This window comes from Hippoglossus hippoglossus, chromosome 18 (genome assembly GCF_009819705.1).
Source record: "Hippoglossus hippoglossus isolate fHipHip1 chromosome 18, fHipHip1.pri, whole genome shotgun sequence".
NCBI classification, from domain to species: Eukaryota; Metazoa; Chordata; class Actinopteri; order Pleuronectiformes; family Pleuronectidae; genus Hippoglossus; species Hippoglossus hippoglossus.
Genome location: NC_047168.1, coordinates 3,952,328 through 3,978,133, shown reverse-complemented (window position 1 = coordinate 3,978,133; position 25,806 = coordinate 3,952,328). Strand labels below are relative to the sequence as shown.

Sequence of the window (25,806 nt, the reverse complement as noted above, 5' to 3'; positions counted from 1 at the left end):
TATTAGGTTTAGTCCAACAGTAATACGATCTCATTTAAGGCAGATTCCCTTGTTTGCTCACTGTTGTGGAAAATAGGCAGAAAGTCATTCCAGCAGTTGGACCTTCACCTCTGTATGAGAGGATGAGTAGATAGACGGGGTCGATTTTTCTGCACAGTCTCTTGGGGGTTTGGTAATTGCAAAATCATCTCACTGTGTATATACTGTACCACTGGCACAGTATTGACAAATGTGTTATAGTTGTGGTCACATTAAAAGGAGCATATTATCTGTTGTTTGTTGTCAAAAAACAGTGACTGGAATGTGAAATTAAGTATTAAACATATAATGTTATATCTCTCTTCATGTTGCCTCGCTTCCTGCCTCTGTCTTTAAAGCTACAGTCTCACAGAGTTTGTCAGAAGTAACACATCTGTTACTTCATGTCTGCTGCTGAATGAGGTTAACAGACTGGGGATTGATGGAAGAATCGCATTATTTACAAGGAGGGTGTCTGTGGTGACATTCACAGAATTCAAATGCTGCTAATGCGAACTAGACATGTCCTACCTACTGCAGCAGCTTCAAATTGAAAGCAGTAAACTGGCAAAATAACAAGTTGGCTTCAACAATGTAGTGGTTCTGCAGCTTAGTACTTACTGGTGTCGAAGTAGCAGCTATGAGAGCATAAATAATGTTGTGTAGTTGTTGGTGCATGCTGGTTGAGAAGCAAATATTTTTTGCAAAATAGAAATGACCTTTCCGTTGTTTATTTGTAAGGAAGATCTTCAATGTTGGTACATTTACATTTATTTGACTTCTATATTTTGTCATTATTCTGACTTAATTTGACTTGAAAAATCCAGGTGACAGAACTATTTTAATGCTAGGGTGCACAGTACCAGGACCCTGGGATTAGCTGCCTCAATGACCAATTAGCCTACATCAATTTAATGACAATGGTCTTGCTCCTATGGCTTGCCAAACGGTCTGTTGATTATACTTCCTTTGGACTAACTGGGACACTTAAATTGAACAGAGCCCCTGTTAGCAGTGTTTGTTACACCTGGGGCCTGGGGGTTGGCAAGTTTGTTGAACCTGAGATGAGGTAAACTCCATTTCCATTCCATAAAGTGAGATATCCTCCTTAGTGATAAGGAACTAAAATAGGACTCAACAAATACAGAAAGTGGGGAACGAGGGAAGCAACATCAAAAATCTCATAACATTTTAATGAGGGAACACCAGAGGTAGGAGGAGAAAAAAAATATAAAAGCAAAATAAGACAATAATAGAAAAGGAAGGGTGTAAAAAAAATAAGATACTAATAGATAGGATATGTATTGAAGTTAGTAATACTTGAAATGCAAAGTAGGATATTGAAAGGAAAATAACTCACCAAATAAAAATTGAATGAAAGGATATACCAAGTAATAAAGCAAAGGAATGTGTATGGCTGGATAAATAAATACAGTCAAAGCCAAAGTGAATAGACAGGTCTTGAGTTTGCTTTTGAAAGATCAGATCTGTTCCCGAGACAAGACCATTAAAAGCTTTATAAACCAATAGGAAGACCCTAAGATCAGTTGAAGTGGACAGGTGGCCAGTGCACAGACTTTCATATTGAATATGTGCTCGCTTGCTGGTCAAAGTCAACACATGTACAAATGAGTTTAAAAGCAATTGTAGCTGAGATATATTCTTCTTATGGAAACCAGGTCTTCTGCTGCCAGAGGCACGTCGTCCCCTCCTGGCTACAGATGATTCAAAATATTTGAAACGCAATCTAGCAGATAAAGAATTTCAGCATTTAAACATCCATTATGAATATAAAAGTCGGCTACCTAATGTGGTTGAGTGGACTTCGCTGAATGAAATAAAACGGTGTTAACTTAATGTCTCTTTTATTCAACTCAGGCTCTTTCGTAACGGCTGTGTTTTTAAAGGTAAAAGTGCATCGCCACAAATCCTCATATTAAATGGAAGCTCTGTCCTTTATTTACCCATTTATGTGTTGGATTGCATTATTGAAGCTCTAAAAAGAACGGTTATGTTTTTTCAGAGTAGATTGAGTAATAGGGCCACTTTAAGGGGAAATAAATCAGATATTTTGAGAGTAAAGTCATAATATGATGAATATGGGAGCATTTTATTAAGTTATACTGTTATATAAATAATGTAATACTTTTGGCTCTTTAGCACCACGTTATCAAGCATCAGGACGTCAAATAGATTGTGCAACAGGAAACTGGGTTTATGCAGAGGAAAAAAACACACAACCTCTATTGTGGAGGAGGAAATGTTTGTTTGTGGTCGACTGCCTGCTTATCGTTAGTTACATCTACATGGTAGTTAAATGGGTTTTGCAATTTCTCAAGAACCAATAAGATTGTAAATCAAGATTTTGGATCCAGAAGGAGTAAAACTCTGGTGATCATGGGTTCTCCTTGCTGTTTATATGCTTTTCTTCTTCATTATTGTAATATTATTACTTTTTTCTTCTTAAATTTCGATTTTATTCTTACAATATAACATATTCCGTCTCAATTCTGACTTTATTTGCGTAATATTGCGACATTGTTCACAAAATCTCCTTTTCTCCCCTCCATATGGCCCTTATACCCCCTCATACTAACTGAGTCAGTTGTTGTGGATCTGATTTTTTTATCTCAACGTTCATCAACTTAGGGTGAGGGTTTGTTAAACCTTCCTTTTGGAACATGATCCAGAGCCTTTTCTGCTCTGAACAATGAAAAATTACTTTTCTATGTCTGCCTTTCTTAACATTATCCAACTTAACTGCAATATCCTGTACCTTACATCTGAAGAGGGCTCTGTAACATCAATGATCCTACCATAATTTTCAATCAGGATTTAAAAGTTGAACAATCAATAACCTGCATGAGAGCAAGCCAGTAACTGTGTTTTTTTGTTTTTTAACTAACATGTAAAAATAAACATGAGTGGACCTTAGAACAACTTAGCAAATTGGAACTTGAAAAGTACATTAAAACTGTTGTTGGTAGGCTACAGGAAAGTAATCTGACATGCGTGTTTTTTAACATCTACCTTCTCTAGATAACTTTAAAATCTAGAAGGGCACTAAGCATAATGCATATCTACTCCCAGTCCACATAATCCAATAAATTGAATCAAGCTGCACCAAATTTCACACACTTATTGAAATCAGTTCTCTAAATGTGCTACATTTTTTTCTTTCATCATGATCCATGAGATATTCTTTATGATATCAGTGACAATGTAAAAATTGTATAGCTTCTTCCCTGATCCATACCATGTCCTTCCACCAAATTTTGTGGTTAACCCTCAATTAGTTTTTACCTTATCTTTCTTCCAATCAAACCAACCAATAAACAAATGGACAGGGTGAAAATATAACCACTTTGACTGAGGTAAAAACTGTTGAGCCCAAGTATGCAGCCAATATGTGGATAACTTTCTTTTTCCTGTTAACCTGTGATGTGAACTTGAAAAGTCTGCCCTTACACGGCCTTGAATAGTTCTTTTTCTTTTTACCTTTTACACGCACACACGTGTGTGTTAGTGCCGTGTGTCTCACTCATTCATGTGTGCCGTGTTCTCTCCACACTCTCATTTATGGGCAAGAAGGGTTGACAGCTGAGCGTTGCTGAAAGGGTTTTGGGGAGTGTGCTAAGAGATGGACAGTAAATCGACAGCAGCCAGGGGTCACTGCTTCTTGGCTGTGAGACTGAATTACCAAAATCTAACAGTGTGTGTGTGTGTTGTGCAGCTTGACTTTTTCCCTGACGCCTTTGTGGTCACAAAAAGTCACATGCATTGTTAGGTGTAATGATGTGTATCATACACAATACAGATGGTGTGGAAGATGTGACTGGGTAAAAAAAAAATACAAAAGAAGTCTACTCAGTTTCAGAAATTGACGGAAGTGTCACTACACCTCAGCAGCTTTCACTTCAAAATTCATGACAAACTGAGCACCAGACTGTTACTGGCATCCAGCTTGTATCCGTATACAGCTGCCATAACATGCTATTACACAGGAGCATGCATGTCGCTTATATTTTTGTTCTGTTGTGGTCTGGGAGAAGTTGCAAGAGTTCTGTTTGGCCAACTATCTGTTCACCTGCTCCGTTCCCCTGTCTTTGGTTCCTGTCTCACAAACACTCACTTCACCTACTTGCCTGTGTCACTGGCTACCCTCGTGTTTTTCGAGCAGGTTTGTCGATATCCGAGCGAGCACGGCAGCTGATACCATTTGGGGGTTGGAGAAATCCTTGTCAATATCCAGGATATTAACAAACAAGACCTGAGAGACGGAAGCGTATTGATTGTGTTCATTCCTCTGGCATGTTCTCGGCTTCGGCCTCCCTCCACCACTTTGAGCATTTAAGCCCTGTCTCAGCTCTTGTGCCTGGACTGTAGTTTGAGCCCAAGGCCGGTGCTGCAAGGCAAAGCGCCCTGTGCTCCATCTGCTCTGGCTGGCGTTCCCGCTCTGATCCATGTGTTGGGATTGAAGAGGCTTCTTTTCACCTTGGACATGTAGTGGTAGCCATCTCGCCAATATGGATGACAGCCTGTCCTGCATGGGCCACTTTGTTCATGGCTGGCAGTGACATAAGGGAACTCTAACCAGCAGCTCATTGGCCTGTGGTGGAAATCCCCTCTCCCTGACAGTGTTCATTTGAGTGTGCTCATGAACTTTGTATCTATGCATGTCTTTAAGTAAAACCGTCAATAACACATAGAGATTAAATTACAATTACAAACATTGAACTCTTTAACTGATCTCTGTCATGGTAGCAACATTCATAGAATCACTCCCCTTTTGGCAATTTGTATTCAAAGTAAAAGCACCACATTTGTTTTGTTGCTGCAGTGGTTTATATCGAGCTGAATTACAGAGCTTTTAATTTGTTGTTCATAAGTTGTGGGTGTGAATATAATGTCGATCCACCCACGTGAACATTGTCTGAAACATATTGACTAAGAAATCTTTATTTTAGATAAACCAAGTTTTCTAGCTTCACTCTGCACCATAGACTCATCACACAAAAAAAAATGTTTTAGAACTGTTTGAGGAGTAATGACGAGGAATACATCTGAAGTACCTCTGGAGTATTAACACAGGCCAATAGAACAAAACATTACAAACTGGCAGGTTTAGAATGGTCACTACACGAGTCTCTTAAGTGGTCACAAACCAATGTTAAGCTACCCTCTTATCACACATTACAAACAAGCTGCCGTTGTAGAACAGAGAAATACAGAAAAATACATAAGACATTTCCTGGAATAGGAAGGCACATAGGCCCAAGACAGCTGTTTTGGCATTTATAAAATGCAGCAGGTGCAGATATTGCACTGTGTGTGTATGTTTGTGTGTGTGTGCTGCTCAACTTCCCTGAAAGAAAGTTATGCATTTCATAAGTTAGTTGGACGTGCCCTCCATCAAGAATTGATCTTCACAACCACTGTATACTTACTTTAATACTTTCTTTAACACCTGCCAACTGATGTAGCAGCTCCAATTTTTTAATTAGGAGTCTTACCTGACAGCATGGATCAATGATATGAAAAGTTATGCATGTTTTTTTAAAACACTTCTTACTTTTTACTGAATCATCTGTAGGACATTGGAATGAATGCCAAATGGAGTGAAAGCCTTGTTATTTGCTTCCCTTTTATTAAACTGTGGGTTTATGTATTGGGTGATCCTTTAAATTTCTTTAGAACAACCCCGGCCTCGGCTCCCACCCTCTCCTGCTCATGCTCCGCTTGCTCTGTCGCTGTCTGTCACTCTGTTTGTGTCTCTGACAGTAACTGTGCACGATGTAAAGTCTACCTGAAGCATCGCAGATGTGCCATGTCATTGTCAAAGGACGTGACAAGAAACACAATCTCTGCTCAGTGATGCTGCACCTATGTGTAGTAGAAGTTACTACATACTGGTGCCACTAAACTGTTGAATTCTTATAATTGGTTTCCCTTACCTTGATTTTATTTTTTATTATTAATATTCCTCCTGGCTAGGCTGCTTTAACCTAAAAAATAAGATACTAATATAATCCAGGGTTTTAAAAGTCCCAAAAACATGGTAATTGCAGTGAGGGAAAATAGTTTGTAGGGAACCACACAATGCAGTCTTTTTTTTTAATGAGTCCTTGGAGGAGTTGTTTGCAGAGTAGAGAGAAGTGGACTGTCAAGAAGTTTGCTCAGAAAGTCAACTTTTGATTTTTTTAAAACTTGAATTAATAAAATAGGAATTCCGCCTTCTGAACATTCCTGGTAGTTGTTCTCCTCCACCGTCCCAATTAGCAGCTCAGTTTTGAGTCCAAAGTGTGGAATAGCACTCGTCTTCATGCTAATTCCAGCCTGACTTCTTTTATTCTCTTCTCCCTGCTGTTAAATCTCATGTTGTTGCGAGCAGGTATACTCAAGTGACATTCTGCTCCTCTCGTTGAACTGATCCATCTTTTCTTTTTTTTCCCCCTCTCTTTGTCCTCTCACAGGTGACTCATCTCAAGCCGGTAAGTCGTCCTCGTTCTATACTTTCTGCCACTTTCGCATGTTCTTTTATATGCACTCACCCTGTTGCCATAGTGACAGACTGGTTCCGTCACCTCTTTATTATACAGCTGGAATATTTGTGAACATTTACATGCACACAAACAAACACCAATTATATATGTTATCTTCAGTTGCTGCGCTTAATGAACAAGGAAACTTTCCTCTGACAAACTGCTGAATAGAAATCGCTTCTGAACTCAGCACTTTTCTCTGTCTGCCTCCTACCCTGTTCTCTTACATTCTTTATGCATTGCAGCTATTTGATATTGCCTACTACATTACCTTCCATTTGTTTGTATTGTATATTAAAGAGGGGATTTCTAACTGTTTATTGCGAGAAGACAAAACCCTTAGCCCCCGTTTTGCTCAGTCTCATAAAATGCACTGCCTTCCAATGTAAATGCAAATTCAAAAGGTTTCAGTGAATGACTAACCGGTTTGAGAGCACAGGGACAATTCTGGGTGAATGACATTGTGCTGTGCAATGCTGTTATGCTGCACTGCCTGCTTTATCAGGACCCAGGATTCAATGAGTTATTCCACTGTCATTTTCAAGTTCATGAAGTTTGTGAAAGTGACTCATGTAGCAGCTCAGATGCAATGACTCAGACTTGGAGGTGTGGATGCCAGTAAAAAAGACTGTGGTTATATTTGCCCCATTATATGTTCATGTGCCTGAAGTGGATTCTGATTATCAGACTTTCAACTAGTGTGCCTTGTGATTGTGTGCTTCCCATTTCCAAATGGGACGTGTAGTAGCAATGCTGATGTACAATGCATATTGTCACGCCTATTAACGGCTGACTTTCCTTTAGCTAGCTCTACCCCATTGCACTAAATTTCGAAATGACTTTCCCATTCATATAACTTATGAGCAAGAAACGCAGTTATGGGCGAATTCTATTTCACCCTCCGTGTTGTTGTGTACCAGGCCTGAAGTGCTGTGGACCATTAAAGCATTTATTAAAACACGAACAGAGGCTTTATCTGTAAATATGCTGACATGTCACAGTGTGCTAGCTTTCAATCAGCATGTCATTTGGAATCAGCGAGGGTGGGAGACTTGAGCGAGGGGAAGGACGGGGAGATGGACGGACTAATGGGACGTATCAACACCTCACACAAACAGTAGAAACCAATGAGATGGGTAGAGTTTAAAACTCTCGCTCACAGCACTTCGCAGCAGCCAACTCCTGCTTTAGAAATGTGTCAGTGTTATCGCTCGCCTCCTAATAATTGGCTTTGTCTCGCTGCAGTACCCTCTATGCATTATGAATGTGTGGTGGCAATCTACAGCACAGCAGAATGCGTAGCATGGAATGAGAAAAGTTCTTCTTTTTTTTTTTATTCTCACACAAGGGATAAAGAGGGCGTGATAAAGATGTTTTCAATCAATCCACTGGTGTACATTTTCCCCCGAGAGTTTTGTGCTGTGATAATTCAAGCATGTCTCCTGTTCCTTATACGGAAAATATTGTTGTGTGTGTGTGTGTGTGTTTGCTTGTCAAGCTTTGTCCAGTGAGTGTTTGGTCCAGGGTTCTGATGTCGCCTGAATACTAATGTGGCATTTTGTCTGTTTACTGCAGCTCGGACACTCGGTAGGATTGAGTGTTGCTTTGGGTACACGTTCACCCCCCGGGGTGCAGGGGAGAGTAGGGACACACACTCAGATACCACACCCATTTCTTACTACCCTGCCAGAATCAAGATCCAGAAAGGGTGAAGGAGTGAAAAAAAACTAATTCAATTTTCATCTTGGAGGCCAGTGCAAATTGAGTTTCATCTTCATTAAGACCACCGGGCAAAGAAGAGGGAGATAATTCGGCTTTGCTTTTCAGATACAAGCTGTTTCTGTGTCAGTTTGCAAATTCAACATGGTTCTGCCATGTGTGCATTTAAGCGCATGCACATTCCGTAGGCCTTGGAGGGGTTTCTGAGCAGCTCGTACTTTATTTAGTGTTGGGCATACAGTGATGCATCGCATATTGAGCAGAAAGAAGTTAATGTTCATCCGAAGAACCAGTTAGGTGGTGAAGAGTATATTAGCTGTGGCTGGATTACATAGTGTATTTTTTGTTTTAAATAAAAGTGTAGATAAAGAATAGCAAATAACTCTTTCATTAGATTATTATTAGACTGTACCACACTTTGCTGTATGGCAGTGAGTAACAGCCTGTGATCATTGTCCAATCCCCTTCATTGGTTTAAACATAATGCTGTGTATAGCTCTCATAAGTTTTTGGAAAATCGGATCAGCTGAGTGAATTACTGCCAGTTCTCACTCGAGCACTCCTGCGCGCGCACACACACACACACACACACACACACACACACACACACACACACACACACACACACACTGTACACATTTGTACTTCTATCTTAGTGAGGACAATCATCGGCATAATGCATTCCCTAGCCCCTAACCATCCAAACTAAATGCCTAACCCTAACCTAAACCTGATACTAACCCTAAAACCAAGTCTTAAACCTCAAACAACCCTTTGAAGACGTGAGGACCGGCCAAAATGTCCTCACTTTCCAAAAAATGTTCTCACTCTGTAGGGTCTATGCTTAAAATGGTTCTCACAAAGATACGAGTATAGGAACACACACACTCATCCTTCCCCAGAGCCTTTGTCAAAATTCAATAGATGCTACGCAAACCCACATTGGAAAGAATGGCACATCTAGCTCCGTACCAGTTAGAGAGTTTGACAGTCATTGTTGCTGGAAGTTAATATTGCTGTTCTTCGAAATTGTCAAGTTTCTTTTTTTCCATCGCTGGGCTTACGAGGCAGGTATTGGCACAGGTAATTGGCGTCCATCAGATGTAAAGGCTGACAGGCGGACTAAAGGCAGAGATCCTTATCCTATTGCTGAATTTCATTCTGAGTCCAAAAAAACAGCATTACCAGAGGCAGAGACATCTTTCCCTGTACATCTCCCTGTCTCTCTCAAGCCTTGTACTGCTCAGCTCAGATGATTTGCATGTCTCTTTCCCTTTTTTCTGCCTCCCTCCCTTGAATGCCAACGCCAGGCTATTCGGAGCCAGCAGAATCCTCTTCAAGCTGATGCTGCGAAGGGATTGGCCTGCTCACCACACATGCTCGCACCAATGCTCAGCGAACCACACATCTCCAATTTGGAGGAGAAAATGAGGGATTCCGGCTCTGTGCTGGAGTAGAGGTTGATTCTTAGTGGGACATATCGTTTTTCTCCACGTTCCATTTTTAATAGTCATACAAACCCCCCTCACAATTTGTCAATTGCCCAAGTCATTATTTTAATTGTGTTGTAGTTTTTGTAAAACTCCCACATTGGTGAGAAAACGTATGTGAAGGCTTTGGAATGACCTAGTTTCCTGTGTGCGTTGTTCATGATACGAGTTGATCTTCACTTGAGTCACACATATAGACAAAGGCAACTGGTCATTCTTACTCACAGACCTGCTGCAGCTCAGCCGTACTCTGAAGGCCCTTTCAGGTAGGATGTGACTCCGGCACAGTTGAGCTCAGAAATCCATTCGTCAAGATGCTTTTTTCTTCTGCCTGAACCTGCCTGAATGCTAATCGAGCCCGACCCAAACCGGACAGGCATTCTTATTTGGATTACCTAGTCCCTGACATTATTGCTCCTTTTTTCCCGATAACAGACACGACTAAATAATCAGCCCAGCTCATCCCAGACCATCTGTACTGGGTTAACATCTGGGCTCTGACTGGGCCACTCCAAAAGCTGGATTTTCTTAGTTTGAACTATTTAGTAGTAGACTTACTTCTATGTTTAGGGTCGTTGTTCTGCTGCATCACCCAGCTTCTACTGATCTTCAGCTGGCGCAAAGCCACTCAGACATTATCCTTTAAGATACCTTGATAAACTCAGGGATTCATTTCCCCCTGTATGATGGTGAGCTGTCAGTACCAGAGGCAGCACAGTCAGATCAAATCAGCCTCAAATCACTTCACCATACTTGGTAGGCAAACTTCAGGTGGACGCCCACTTCCTGGGAAAAGAAGACAGAACTAAATCAACTCCATTTAAAGGCAGTTTGTGTAACTGTGGGCCGATGAACCGTTTGGGATTACAATGTAACCCTTTGTAGCTTTATGCAAATCAGCCATTCTTCATCGTCGGTCTTCTCAGACTTATTTTTTATGAGACGTGTTTCACATAAGCAGATGCTTCTTGTGAATTGCAAAGTCAATATGTTGTTTTCTTTATAGGTTACAGCCGCCCTGACCCACACCCCCCTTGTTTCTGGTCTCATTTATTGGACTTGAGATTTGCAAGCTCCTGACTCCAGTTAGCGTTTATTTAATTTACATTGTCGATGTATTTAATATGGACAACAGCAATACAATGGTTTTTATTTTATTAGTTTCAATAGGTTGTTTGCTCATATAATGTTTTAGGACTACTTTGAAACAAATGTTGCGAATTCCAAGGATTCACCTACTTTTCCTTGACATTGTATGCAAAGCTGGACAATTTATTATGTAAGTTGCTTTATTCTGAACGAATACAGGTCTGGAGGAACAGCCCCCCTGTAAACATTGAAACGGTTCATAACGTTCATAATTTATGAATTCCTTTCATCACCTTGGTCATTAAAGTGCTGCACAGTGAGGCGATGTTCTGTTTGATAGAAGCGACCTGGCTACTTAACTGAACAAGTCTTATACATGGGTCACACATGTAGACACAAAGACGGTTAACACTCTTCTGTTGTCCCTGGGAACGCAGCTGGCACTTTAGTTATTTCCCCCTGTCTGGTGATAAACAGCACAGCCTCAGGAAGAGCACAACAAAATGTCCAATCCACAATATAACAACCGAGCCTGTGGTCACATTTACATACTAAAGGAGGGCGGTAATGAGATAGCTACCTGAGATAATTACTACTCAAGGCATCTGACTCTCACACCTTACCACAGGGAGCCGGTTTAACTCACTGCAATTAAACGGCCACTCATTTGCTCCATTTGAGGCACCGTTTATGCCATTTTATGCTTCACTGTGTCTTAACACAACGGTGGCTTGAATAGCGGAAACTCCGAGCTGCAAATGCGGAAGGCTGCATGGCCGTATAGATTTATAGATTGTAAAATGATAGACATACATGGAGGAGTTATAGTAGTGTAAACCGTCCATTCTGATTCAGTTAAAAAGTTAAAAACCCTCGCTGCATGTTTGTGCCCATTACTCCATTTAAACATGCTCACTTTCCTCAGGCACTAATATGCATCTCACATTTGGATCCTGATGAGATTTATTTGGGATTTCATTGACACATAATGGCAAAATGTATTTTCTCCTTATCAAAATGTCCTTTTTGTAGTATACGCTTTCTTTGAAATTGCCAGTGGACACCATGTCTTGCTTATTCCCCACCCACGAGTTTCCTGACAGGCTGTTCTTGACAAGGATTTTATGTTGTTTGTTTGTTTTGATCCACCTCCCTACTTTCAGATTTAGTTTGTATGCTTGTGTTGTTGCTACACAGGATGTGGACCAGGGAGTAAATACATGCAGAAATAGTTGTGTTTTTAAGCTTTTCCCTCTGGCTCGAGATGGCTTGGATGATAGGTTATATATTTAGGATTGGAAACAGTTGTATCTGACAAGTCAGACCAGATGCGGAGCTAGGTGGAAGAAGAATTGCATGTTTGACCCTTTCCCCCAGCATATAAAACCACAACTGTCTGGCTGTATATTCAGTGCGACTTTGCTGTGGCTTAGAAATGGCATCATTAACACTGATGACAATAAATCCAGATTTTTAAAATGTTTATGTTGCTGACAGTGACTCTTCCAATTGCTCTGTTGATTTCCTGCCTTTAGCAGACTGAAATCCTTGACGTGACAATCACTCAAATTTGCCGCCGATATATTTCATCCTTGTCTTTTCTCAAACAAATAAATTAAACTGTAATATCTTGACTGCTGAGAAATTGTGTTGGTTTGCTATGAGTGATGCCCTGTTAATAGTGTGTAATCGTTGAGCTTAGTGTATTCAGCTGAGCAGCGCGAGACTACACACCAGGGATACAAAATGAAGAGCACTGCTAGATCTACATTGGTGCCAGCATGCGAAGATTAGCAGCGTCTGCTTCCATTAGCCTCAGAGTAATTGTTAAGACAGCAATGAACAGTCCATAGCTCTAATCCCCAAATCAAAGAGAAGTTGCACAGACCACCAACGCTCAGATTTGATTTCTCTCACTCAAGAAACGTGACTTAATCTTTCCATCTCGTTTAGAGATCAGAACACAGAGCCCACATCCTTCCCGTCAGTGTTTTCCAATTATCATTTTCACAAATTCCCGAATGATGAGGGAAAAGGTGAAGACGTTGCGGTTAAGACAGAGGTGCTGTTTCCAAGCGCGTCTGGAGATTCTTTAACGTGCAGCAGCGTGTGCTACTGTGTGCTAAACCTGCATCCCATGGGAAAGTGAGTGTAGGAGTGTGAATACAAAGCCAGAGGAGATTCAAAAAGTAATGTGTAAAAGAGTTTGTTTAATGTGCGCACACACTCTTGGAAGACACTGACAGAATCACAAGGACAAAACCCGCAAACGTAGACATCTACAGTGTATCTTTCCATCTCAACCTCACCTTGCAGCTAATCCCTGTTTTTTAAGAATCGTCTTATCTCTATTCATATTTCCTCCCCGCTACTGATTCACACAAAGTCCTCTGGCGTTTGTTCGAACTCAAGGCTCATTACAATGCTCGGCAGGTTCATTGCAGATCTATTAGGTTGATTGGACTCCATGAGGGGGTAGAGGAAGAGCTAGTATGTGGGAGGAAAAAAAAAGGGGGCCAGACTAATGTGGCTATAATATGGGAGCAGCAGGCGTGTTTACTAAGTATAGTGCCAGGCCGCCGCTGTAGATGAGCCTTGGTGCCCTGTAGCTCTGCAGCTTAGAGGGAGCGTCCATTAAAAGCCACAGCTTATTACCAACAGCTGGTGCCGGATACTGCCCAGGGACAATCGCATATATTATCACAGGCCATCACACACATACACATCAGTGCACTTTCACTCGTGTGACTTTAACTGACGACATTCATTCCTTAATTTGATTACATTTGTTCCCTTTTTGATGTCTTTGATGGTGAGTGAATAATATAGGACAGAGGACAGATTCACATACTTTTGTATTTGAAGACACTGCATTTTCAGTCAGTGTCCACTATATTGTCGTCAATTTCCTGTTGATGAAATTCGATCTGATTGGATTCGATGGTGGCTGTGGAGCCTGTTAGGACGTGGCATTTTGTTTTCCAAATGAAAAACATCTGATGGTTGTAAGTCAAAACAAGGAATGTTACGGAATCAATTTTCTTAGCGTGAAAAGATGGGAGGTACAAATTATACTTGTATTGATTTATTTCCACTATTACTCTGACAATACCTAATCGTAATTAGCATGCATGGTGTGAGACGTCGGAAGGGCTGAGAGGCTCCCGACGGCGTGTCAGAAAACGGTTTGAAACTCATTATGAAGTTCCATTTTACAACTAAATTTGACACATGCATGATGAACAACGTAAGTCGATCAGGTGAAAGTCCTTTCTTGCAAATATGCGTCGTCGGTGAATATGAGGCAGTCAACAAAAATGTCCGGGGCAGGATCAAGTTACAACACCAGATTTGGTGAAATTGACAATACCTAATCCTAAATGTAGTTTTTAGGCTGGCCTTACATTTGCTTTAAAATGAATGTGTATGTGCTCCTGAAAGCTGCCTCGTGTATTCTTTGTCCATTTGTTTGTCCAGACTTAGTGGGAGCACGTGTATTTTACACTATTCATCAGTTGCCCGAGGCCTGGACCAGAATTGTGTCAATAACTGGGGAGTATGTGAACAATTAGATTAATAATGCAATGGCAAAAAAGCAGGTATATCTCCAGCCTGCAGTGTAAATGGACATACATATCCTCCCTCTAGTTCAGGGGATTGGCTACTCGCGAGGAACTGAACAAATCACTCGCTCACAGCGACACACACAGTGAGATCAGAGCTCGTTCACGTGAAGCAGCCGGTCAGTGACTTTGTTGAAGAACAGTGAAAACACAGAATTTCTCTGGTCTCAGCTGCTCAGTGATCAGAGCAGAAGCTGCAGCTGGTTTGTACCGAGCTGGAGTTTCCTGTGTCATCCTCCACTCTCACTTTTACCTTCTAAACACTCGTCATAAGTTATCAGGACCTGATCAGTACATTAAGCAACTTAGTGTTTGTTTGACTCGCTCCAGAGTTTATGAGGCTGCATTTAAACATCATGAAAAATGACTTGTCCACATGTTGTGCTCAGTACAGCACGAGACGAGACTCTCACAGTTAAAATGAGCGGCGCGACGCGCAGACATGATCCAACACCATCGATTCATAACTAAACACATGATCGGAAGTTTGTCACCTAAATCATCCCAATAAAAACATTTAACAATGTGAACTTGCTCATTTTTGGAACGGTGAACGTAGTTAAAAAAATATATGTTTGAATATATGTCAAATATGTTTTGCGGCTCCAGATGATTATTTGTTGGAAGAGGGGGCAAAATGGCTCTTTTGATTGTAAAGGTTTTCGACCCCTGCTCTAGTCTCTCTCACACACAGTCACTGATACAAACACACACACACAGATCCCAACTTGTCTGTGTTGCCTCAGGGTCGAGACAGTGCGACTGTGGGTCTGAGGAGGCGATGGCAAACAGCATCAGCAGCAGACGGTCCACTCCTGCAGACTCTAATGGAGTGTGCACACACCTCTGAACTCTACGCAGCAGCGCGGTGTAGAGATACGCGTGTGTGAGACACCAAGCCCTGATTAGGTATTTGTCCAGAAGACCATGCAGTGTCACTTTTACTAAGCCTTCTGTAAATAATTAGTTTTTTCTAAATATTGCCTTTGGGAAAATGTGCTAGTACTTTTCAGATTTCCACTCCCACAGTTAGACATACATAGACATTTAAAGGTATTTGATGTATATACTTCAAAGTTAAATTAAAGACACAACAGCGAACAATTAAGGTAACTTTATAAATGGGTATAACTTGGTTGGCGTAATAAATATGGTAGTGCAGACTAAAAAACATTAATAAAGCACATTTAAAAGTCAAATATCCTCTTAAAATAATGCTCTAAATTAAATTTAATCTTTGTGTAAATTTAAAGAATATAGCACCAATGACGATCGTTAGGATATCATCATGACATACACTGAGCTTCTGGCACATATAGCTGCTTCACAAACACACGGTTCTTGTTTTTCTATCTTGCATAACCTGTGCTCTAAGGCCAACATCACATTATATATTGCCACAGCAGAGATATGATCAGACCTGCGTTAATGTAACAAAATCCGATTACGTGCTTTTCTACTGCACAGGCAGAAATGAAAAGATTATTCCTGTCACCTCAGGGGGAAAAGGTGACAGACGGCTAGAAAGGCTGCATTATAGACAAAAAACTAAACATTTACTGCCCTGGGATTAAAACCGAGTCAACACTGAGACAGATCAATTGCCCAGGTGGAGCGATGTCAAATAAGTGAAAATGAATGTCAACAAACCAGACTAAAGTGTAAACAACTGACCACCTTTGCTTCTTTAAGCAAACAAAACAAGAATATATACATCTGACCCCATACAATCTCAGTATTTATTAAATAGATTTTTAATTTCAGAAATAATAACACACAAAAACAATTTATAATAATACCTACTCTGTTCTCCCAACCCCTGCACGAGGCCTCAGGGCCCACGGATCCCATCATGCCGTACCGACTGTGTATCTGTTAGCGATAACTGCTCTGTGGTTCCCGGCCACAGTCGGCAGCAGCCCACAGCCGGGCCTGATCAATAGGGATCCCAATAGGAGGGATGAGGCCCATGAATCAACCTGTCTGGATATGACCCAACTCACATACACACAGCAGGACACATACAGTTGGCACGGAGCTAAAGCGTGCACATGCACAAGTAGTTCTATTCAGGGACAAACGATCCATACATTGCTATGGAGACACACACACACATGCAAATGATTAAAATGTAAATGATCTCAATTCATAAAGGAACCGTTACTATGTTCTACATGTTAGTTCTTTTAATTAGCTTTGTCAGCATCAGGCTCGTTATAAACTGTCATGTGGGCCAGTCATCAAGGTCATGGTTATCCAGAAGACACAGAATTGAGGGTAAACAGAATGATGGGCTGCCACTGCACGTATATGCACGGGTATAATGTAAACATTGGTGCAGTTTAAAGGGTTTCTTTCCATGGGATGTATTGTTTACCAAATCACAGCCTCTTTAACTAAGATGAATGTATGCAGCATTTGTGGTGTTTTTGATCACTTGTACGTTTCTCTGTTTGCATGTACGTAGCCCATTGATATGCAAGGTGTAACAACATAATGTTCATGGAAACCATGTGCGAGGCATCACTAAGTGGCAGTGACAGTGGCAGTGTACGTGGTTGATGCAAATGGGCCAGAGCTTATACATTTCTTTTAGATCTGTGTCTGTCATTAGTATCACATTTCCATACATGCTGCACTATATGTGTATACATTCTGAAGGTAAGCAGTTTATAAATTGCATAAATTGTTTTTTACTTTGAGTTTAAGCTTTCTACACGTTTAAGTACTGCGACGCCCATTTCTGTGACCTAATGAGAAAACACAGAGGGTTTTTACAAAGTCTGTGTTCCTCTATTGCAGCAGCCAGGTGTATATTATATCCCATCTCATAAAGCAGCACAAAAAGAACTCCACAGTGCCAAGTACAAGGGCCAGGAGTCTCGTTGGTAGTGTGGCTGAGGCTGCCGCATCACTGCTCCGCTGTTTTATGGTGCACAAGCAAGCGGACGTCAATGGCTGGCACAGGGTTTGATCGTAGCCTCTCCCTTCTTTATATATCTCTCTACATGTGCATTATAAGTAGCGACAGTTATATACCAGCTTTTTGGGGAGAGACGGTTAAAAGACGTGGGGATCTGCTTTTACATTCAAAGGACACAACACAAGAATGTTGGAATCAAATTGCTGATGGTGTAACTGTGAGAAATGGGTTTCTGTGCCTGGCACGTTGTCCAAAAGGGTTGTTTTTAGTCTTTTAATTATTCATAGGTAAGTTTCAACTTCTATTCCATTTTAAACCACGTGTGCGCACACTTTGGTGGAATGATACTACGTAGGCAGATTTGCGAGGTAGTAAGAGATAATGTTTCTCCGCATGAGAAACATCACTCTATTGACTTCAGACCAGGTTGGTCAACTGTTCAATTGTTTTCTGCTGCCAACAATGAGCCTGACTACACCTCATTTGAAGTCCAACATGCCCAAAGCTGCTTAAATCGTCACGAGTGCATTTGCTCTTCAAACAACATGGGTGCTCGACGGGGAAATGAGAATCATGCTTGGCATCACTTTGCAGAGGGAGTAGAAAAGTCTCCAAAGTCATGCATGCCTTTGCTGCTTTGTCGCACATTACTGCTTCAGCAGACACGGAGTACATTTTCATGCACATGAGGAATCTGCCCACCAGGAGAAATTGGTTTGAGGCTCAGAATTAATGTTGACATTCACTCCATTAGCTCATCTCTAACACACGTTTACATGCAGCTGGTCATTTCTTCCCTCCTGTGTGCTGGAGTCTGGATCTTTAAATGTATTATCTGCTCAGCTCAGGGATTTAACTTCCAGACTTAGTTGTCATCATTTCAGTTTCAGGTTATATTTATATTATGTTAATGGAATGAAGTTACTGTGTGTATTGAACTGATTTAGCAAAATAAAACACTGCAAGTAATTGCATCTCAAAATGTAGAGCTTGTGTGAGAGAAGGGGAACTGCCTGCTCATCTCTTTGACCCGGTTCAGACCTGGTAATAGCATCCATCCGGAGTAATAGGATCACAAGTGATCAGCACTAAGTACTACAATATCAACAATGATCACCACATAAATGTGTTACATCTAAGCACAAATTACGTATTTGTTTACTTGCATATGAAGCAGGCAATCACAAGTGGTCACAGTACGTTCAATAAGCACTTTGATTTTTCAACTTCAGATAGGATCTCTCAGGTTACTATCAGGTTACTATCAGGTCTGATGGTCGCCATAATATAAAGGCAAAGATGACTGCTGGGTAACAAGTATATAACATACTTGCTAGGTTCACTTTGTATGAGGACAGGATTGTTCTCTCTGTATCATATCAAATGTAGCATTGCTTTCTTCATACATCTTGTTTTGCTAGTTCAGGACATAATGAACATGCTTCTTTTGAAATGATAATAACGAGAACCGTCCATCTACCCGAGAAGGTCAGGATGTCAGCACTGATCTCATGATGGTGTTGTTGTCATGGAGATCTTCAGGGATAAACTACTCCAGGGATGAATTATGTAAATGAACGATATCAGTGCATCCAACTCCTTCAGCTCTTCCTCCACCAAAGTAAAGTGTCTAGTGGGCTGGTGCTTAGAGATGATAAATGGCGGCTGGTAGACCTGGAGTGTTATCTGTGCTACTGAGGCCTGCAAACTAGGAGAACACTGAGGTAGGACACAGCAAGACTATGAGGTTAAGGTTGATGTATCGCTGCGCAGTCACAATAGGATTCATGTTGGAAGGGCCTCAGTGAGCATTGTGAGACTTCGAGGACCAGTAGCTGCAACTGAGTATGTGTTGATGGAAAAAGGGAGATACTATGCAATTAATGTTTGTATATCTGCGTATGTGCGCAATCTAAGAGTCCTCAGTTTCAAATGAAACACTCACACAAAATTTTGTGTGAGTGTAGTGCGAGGTTAAGGCGATTCCACTCCTCAGCAGAGATGATTGACTTTTTACAAGACTGTGTGTGTGTGTGTGTGTGTGTGTGTGTGTGTGTGTGATTGATAGATGTGCTTGTTAAAAGAAGGCGTGCGGCTGTGAAACGACCGACCAATTAAATGCAATCTGTTCCAGAGGACAGATGACATCATAAAAAGTGCGTCATCCTGCCAGTGCCTACATGATGCCCGCACACACATCAACGCAGAAGCAAATAGAAGTACTACACCGGCGCGGTGGCTTTTAGTTTCTATAGAGGGAGGTTTTGCTCACTATGCTAAAAATAGGTCTTTGACAAATACAGTCATAATCATTCACCTGCATGTCTTCTGCTCTTCCTCCTCTGACCTGTGTGTGTGTGTGTGTGTGTGTGTGTGTGTGTGTGTGTGTGTGTGTGTGTGTGTGTGTGTGTGTGTGTGTGTGTGTGTGTGTGTGTGTGTGTGTGTGTGTGTGTGTGTGTGTGTGTTGGCCTGAGTGTGTGACTATGGAGATGCAATAGAATATTCCTTGGAGCAGAATGGCGCAACATTGTCAATTTCACTATGGAGGGAAAAAAAAGATTAAATACATTGCATGTACCAATCTAAGTAGAAATATATGAGTTAACACTATAAATGAAGACATAATAAATAGTATTTATGTCACATTTGTAGACTGTAATTTGTGTTACTTAGATTTCTCCCTCTCCTTAGATAGCCATATCAAATTCATTCTCACTACCGCAAGTGACAGACGTGCACAGCATGTTGGGACATATGAAACCTGCCATCACAACACAATCCAAGACGTAACAGGAAGGCAACATCAGGGACAGACAGTGGTGTGACATATCTTCGTTTTCCGTGCAGCGTTTCACCGTCTCTGTCTTTCCTTTCCCTCCCATTTAACTGTGAAGCTTACATTCTGTTGCCTGAGAGGTAATTAATGTAGACGAGACTGTTATGCAACACTTCTCCTCTTCTCAGCGTCATTGTGTCCCTCGTCCACTCTTTTGCCAAGGCTGTTGTGTCACTGCAGACGAAGTGGGTCATACTTTCTTTGTATCAGCTTTTCAAAACCTCTCTTCTTTTTTTTTTTGTGAGTTTCTACTTTTTTTTCCTGTATGCACTTTTCATTTCTCTTTGTGTGCGGGTAACCTTCCACACCGCACTATCAAGTGTAGGAGGGTGCAGGAGACCATTCAATATCCAATCTTTGCCAACAAGTGTGGCTTAACTTTAGTTCATAAACATCGATTCAGGTGGAGGATCTTGTCAGGTGGATTTTATCAAGCACCGGAGCAAAGTCACACCTAAAATGTGGAATTTAAGTTAGCACCCTTGCAATTGTTTTTTCCAGCTTTGATGCCTTCACAATGATTTGCAATCAATTTCACAATACATAAAGATATAGATTGTGTTTTCTAAATGACAGATGGTGAAGCAGAAATGCAGTTTGAATAAAGTATTCAGCTGTCTACCCTATTGAATATACAGTGACAGTGTTGTCCATCCAATAAGCACACACTCACATAAAAACACACACAAAAAAACGCAAAGGTACGATGCTAACACCAACACTATCTGACTTCTCCTCCGTCTTATATGTTGGCCCCTTATTTCTTTCTTCCTCTTATTTTTTACTTTCATATGTTTTCTAATTAGCACTCGCTACTGGAGAGGAAGACAGTTAAACACACACACACACACACGCACATTAAATATATTTAGAAAGCTTTATTTACCCTTTGCCGCATGGGAGAATGAGCCATATGGAGGACTGCATTTGCTGAAAAACACAAAGACACGATAATGAAACTCAAATGTGCATGTGCTTAACAGCCTGCACAACACCAGTGATGGTTTAAGACATTGTCACCACCTGTGGTCTTTTCTTATCCACACGTGTAAATCCTGTGCAGTCTGGCTTTCGCGGCACAATATGTAGGAATCCACCTTATTTGAGGTGTGATGGATGCACACGTACTTATAAATAATCCATAGTTCACAAGAAAGGCTCCAATGGCATATTTATCTCCATCAGTGGCAGAATGTGTTAGGATTCAGTCACTGCCGGTGTGTGTTTACGTGTAGCTGGAATGCGCAAGTCTGTGTGCGTGTTGAATGATACTGGAGTTTCTGCCTTGAATATACCCACCCCCCCTACCCCCGCCGCCCCCCCCGGAGCACTCAGGAGCTAGAATTAAAGTGGATTTAAGGGAGGCGAAGGTTGGAGGAGAGCGAGGGTTTATAACTCTGATTGCCATGCCCACCACTCATAATGAGACGCATTACAGAGCTGATGTTGTAAGATTAGGGTGACTTTAGAGACATGAGCAGCCTTACAGATCAGAAGAGAGCGGGAGAGAGCGGCGTGGGCAGGGGAGAGGCGGAAAAGAAAAGGGAGGGGGCATGAAGGGAAAGTGAAAAGAGAGAGTAAATGGTGGATGGAAGGGGAAGTTTGGATAAGGCCGAGACAGAAGTAGAGAGATCGGCAAAAAGAAAGATCGAGGAGGCCAGAAAAAATGGCTCCACATCTCAGCAATGTTTTTATTTATGTCAAAGGGCTCAGAGATAAGAGAGACAGGGAAATAAAAGAGAGGATGATGGAGGTATGCAGATGGTGGCGCTGGAGGAAGGAGGGACAAAAAACAACAGACAAAGGAAATATGCATTCCCGTCAGCATGCGAGAACAGCAGAGACTCTCTGTTATTAAAGCATTGACAGCCTTTGACAGCGATATAGCTCAGTTTTGCTCCGGCCCCATCAACGCTTTGACTGGAAGTCAGAACAGGCTCGTATGTCATGTAGAGCGCTGACAGGTGTTTATGTCCTCTTTCTGTTAGAATTGCTAGTGATGAAAAAGAAAAAAAAATCTCCTGTCCAATGCCCAGCGTCCCACTTGTTTGATTTGATTGTGTAGTAAAGCTGATTTGCTGGGACGGCACGTTCCCCAGTCATGTCGAGGTTTATGATATGCACTCAGAGTTTGTGTGGCTGCCAGCTGTTAGACAAAATGTGAAATACAATATGCTGCGAAAGCCAAAAGCTGACCCAAATGACAACGTTTATAATCTACTAATATCTATTTCTACTCTGTTACCACAGTAAACAGAAGACAAAAACAATACAATTTTGTATAGTAATAGACAACTTTCAGCTCAGTTTTGGTGTTTATGATTCATTACTCCTGCTATGCTGTTTGCAACAAGTTTAAAGAGACTGTGATCCAATCTAAAAAAACTGTTTTCATGGACACTAGTGTTACAATATTGACCTAAGACAATAGTCTGAAACAGATACTGCCACGTATGCAGTGTTTTCTTACCAACCCACCAAATAAGTTCAGTGTTTTGACCTTAGTTGCATTATCTGGACGTAAAGCCATGGGAGATGAAATAATACAAAGGAGTTGTAGCTTTTGCACAATTAGAAATAACACACTGAAAAAGTTATATGTAGCATTGCACATTAAACTTATTCAGGTTGGGGTTTTAAAACTGGCAGTCATTTTGGCATAGTGGATGTAATGACATGGGTCATGGCGTAACATGTAAACAGGAATATGAAAGCAATGTTCTATTAGTGATCTATTAGCACATGCAAACTCCTGAACCTAAATTACATTATGAGTATTCATAGTACTATGAGGGGCCATGCAGGGGTTCAGCATCTTGCCCAAGGATACTTCGGCATGGCATTCGAGCCGCCGACCTTCTGGTTGGAGGACAACCACTCTACCCCCTCAGCCACAGCCCCACAAAATAATGTCTTATTCTGAACACAATCAATAGGAGTATTGATGTCCATGTAAACGGGGCCTGTGATGGATTGCTGGTTTTCTAAAGGGGCTCTTCCATTTGAACATTTACACCAAAAAAACATCTATAACCAATTTGTATTTTCATACTCCCTGTTATTTGTCCTTTCTGCTACAATGCACACTGTCCATTGTACTGTATGAAGTGTTTCAACTACAGAGTGGCTACTCAAATATTACTCAAATAATCTCAGTCATTGTAGATTATGTCATGTCAAATATTGTTACATTACTACTACTGCTACTACACAGATAATGGCGATCTTTGATCGGACAATCAACACACAAGTGCATGCTTTGTTTACAGTTATGTCCTCATGTTGTGGTTTCACTTCAATTCTCATAAACTGTACATTTCACAAAGACGGTTGCTGTTGACCACTTTTGTGCATTGTGTCTATTAGAATGCATTTTCTTCCAAGGACACGGACATCCAAAGGGAAGCCTTTGATAAATGCCTGAGGGTGTAACCAAGGACTGCTCTGATTCACAGGGACCACTGTGACAAACAGTCTTTACTGTGTAACATGGTTTAATGGGCCTAAGAGTGGACGACCTTCTTTACGACTTCTACAACATCTTCATCATTGTGTGTGTGTGTGCGTGTGCGTGTGCGCGTGCGCGTGCGTGCGTGCGTGTGTGTAAAGGGGGTTACATGTACGCAGATGGTGTAGGGACACATTTGCACCTGCATTTTCTGTTTTGCAGTGTCTATGATAATGCAGAGCAAATGGCAATGGACACATTTCTGAAATGTTCTGAAAAGATGTGTCTGTTTGACAAGTTGAACTGATTGGGAATATGACAATGTGTATTTTCTGTCATAAATACAATAATGCAGTAAAGCAAGTGCACATATACAGTATATGTAGCTGTCAGTTTATAAGGGACACTTAATGAGGCAGTCACGTTGTGAATCCTCCCTCTTGGAGATTAGGATTTTCCGATTCTGTGGAAACTGCATTTGAGAGTTGTTGATTCACCTGGATGAACAACTTGGAGGCTTTGGGGGTTTGTGTTGCTGTTGAACTGCATATTATTGTCCAGAGTTGTGTGTCTCTTGTTAAACCTACCCTCATTAATTTGAAAGGGATGGAATATGACAAGAAAACGGATTCACACATTGCAGTTTAACAGCACCATGAACAACAGCCTGCACACAGACACTGAAACCTTCATGAAGGCAGATTTAATGCAACAACTGCTGTACTAAACTTCATTAGATTGAGCTAGATATGCATTTATACTTAACTTACTAGCTTAATAAACTCACAAGTGGTTGTATATACACGTACGTGATACAAAGGTACAATTCTGTACCATTCATATGTGGTCAACCTGCTTGGCGTTGAAATAGATTGCGATGTTAATGTTATATACAATATTAGTCTTGTTCCAATATTGCTTCACTAGTACAATGTTCTGGATTGTGCCACAATTAAAGTTGCATGCAGTGCAAAATGTCGAGGCTCAGTATCCACCATTAGTGTCAGATAGCATCGCCACTGAAGCTAATCAGGCTACATTGAGCTGTATTTGACAGTTAGCTGCTCCCTGTAGTGACAGGCAGCAGTTGCATTATTCAGCTGCAGAGAGGTTTGGCGATGCTCTTTGTCATACTGCTGTTGTGGTAACGTAATTAAGTCAATGGTAAAGTCTGTATCTTTTTCACTGGAAGAACATTCACAATAAGGTACAGATGACATACCCACAGTTGAAATACTGTGTATGCAGAGACATTTAGAATTGTATTTCCATTGCTCTGTATGCCTTCTGTTGGGCTTGACGTGCTGTTTCCTACAGCTCCACATTGAAGTCCCATTAATATGTAGTATTGTCCTTCTTCTAATAGTGGGCTGAAGATAGAGTTAAAACTCACAATTCTAGTATAAAGATGAAATGTTAGTAGTACAATATTTGTTTCTGAATTCAGAGGATTTAGAGGCTCTCCAGTAAATAGTCACATGTCATATTTCACAGAGTGCTACACTGCAGTGGCAAATAAATCCAGCTCATTTATGCTTCTATCAGATGGAAATTTGAGAGCACTTGCTAGCGAAGGTACTGTTACAGCAATATGAACAATTGAATTTGCCATTTAACTGGTATGTTTCAAAAACAGTCATATACCAGATGAACAATTTAGCAAAGGTCTTTGTTTAAATAAGCCAAAATATCACTAGGAGGGGAATTAAAGCATTCTTTAAAACTCCAAGTCCACGATTAGCAACGTGATTCTCTATCACTTTAATCCTGATGTAAATCCAGATGCAGCCTGAATAAAAAATTTAAAAAATACATTTTCTAACATAGGAATAATGAGGATTTTGCAGCCAGCTGTCTGGATTTTTTTCCTTTTTTCCACACACCAGCGTGGCTTGCTCTTTAGTTTTACTTTATTTTTCACACATTTGTGGTAACAACAGAGTTAAATAGATTTATGATACATTTATATCTATGTTTTGTTCTGCTCAAAAAGACATGCATCATTTTGACTCCATAGAACCACCCTGCCCCTTGTTTGTCTCTGCCGTGCATCTTGACATTCCCTCTATTCTTTGTAATCACCATTCTAAACAGGTTGTAATCAGCCTGGCTGGGAAC

The 25,806-nt window shown here is 40.9% G+C and overlaps 1 protein-coding gene across 1 annotated transcript in view; it reads left to right on the top strand.

The window, feature by feature from the left end:
- Positions 1 to 25,806, top strand: part of nrxn2b (neurexin 2b) — a 617,697-nt gene that overhangs the window by 201,583 nt on the left and 390,308 nt on the right. The window contains 1 exon segment of the mRNA XM_034615320.1: positions 6,492 to 6,509. Within this exon segment, the coding sequence (XP_034471211.1) occupies positions 6,492 to 6,509 (18 nt within the window).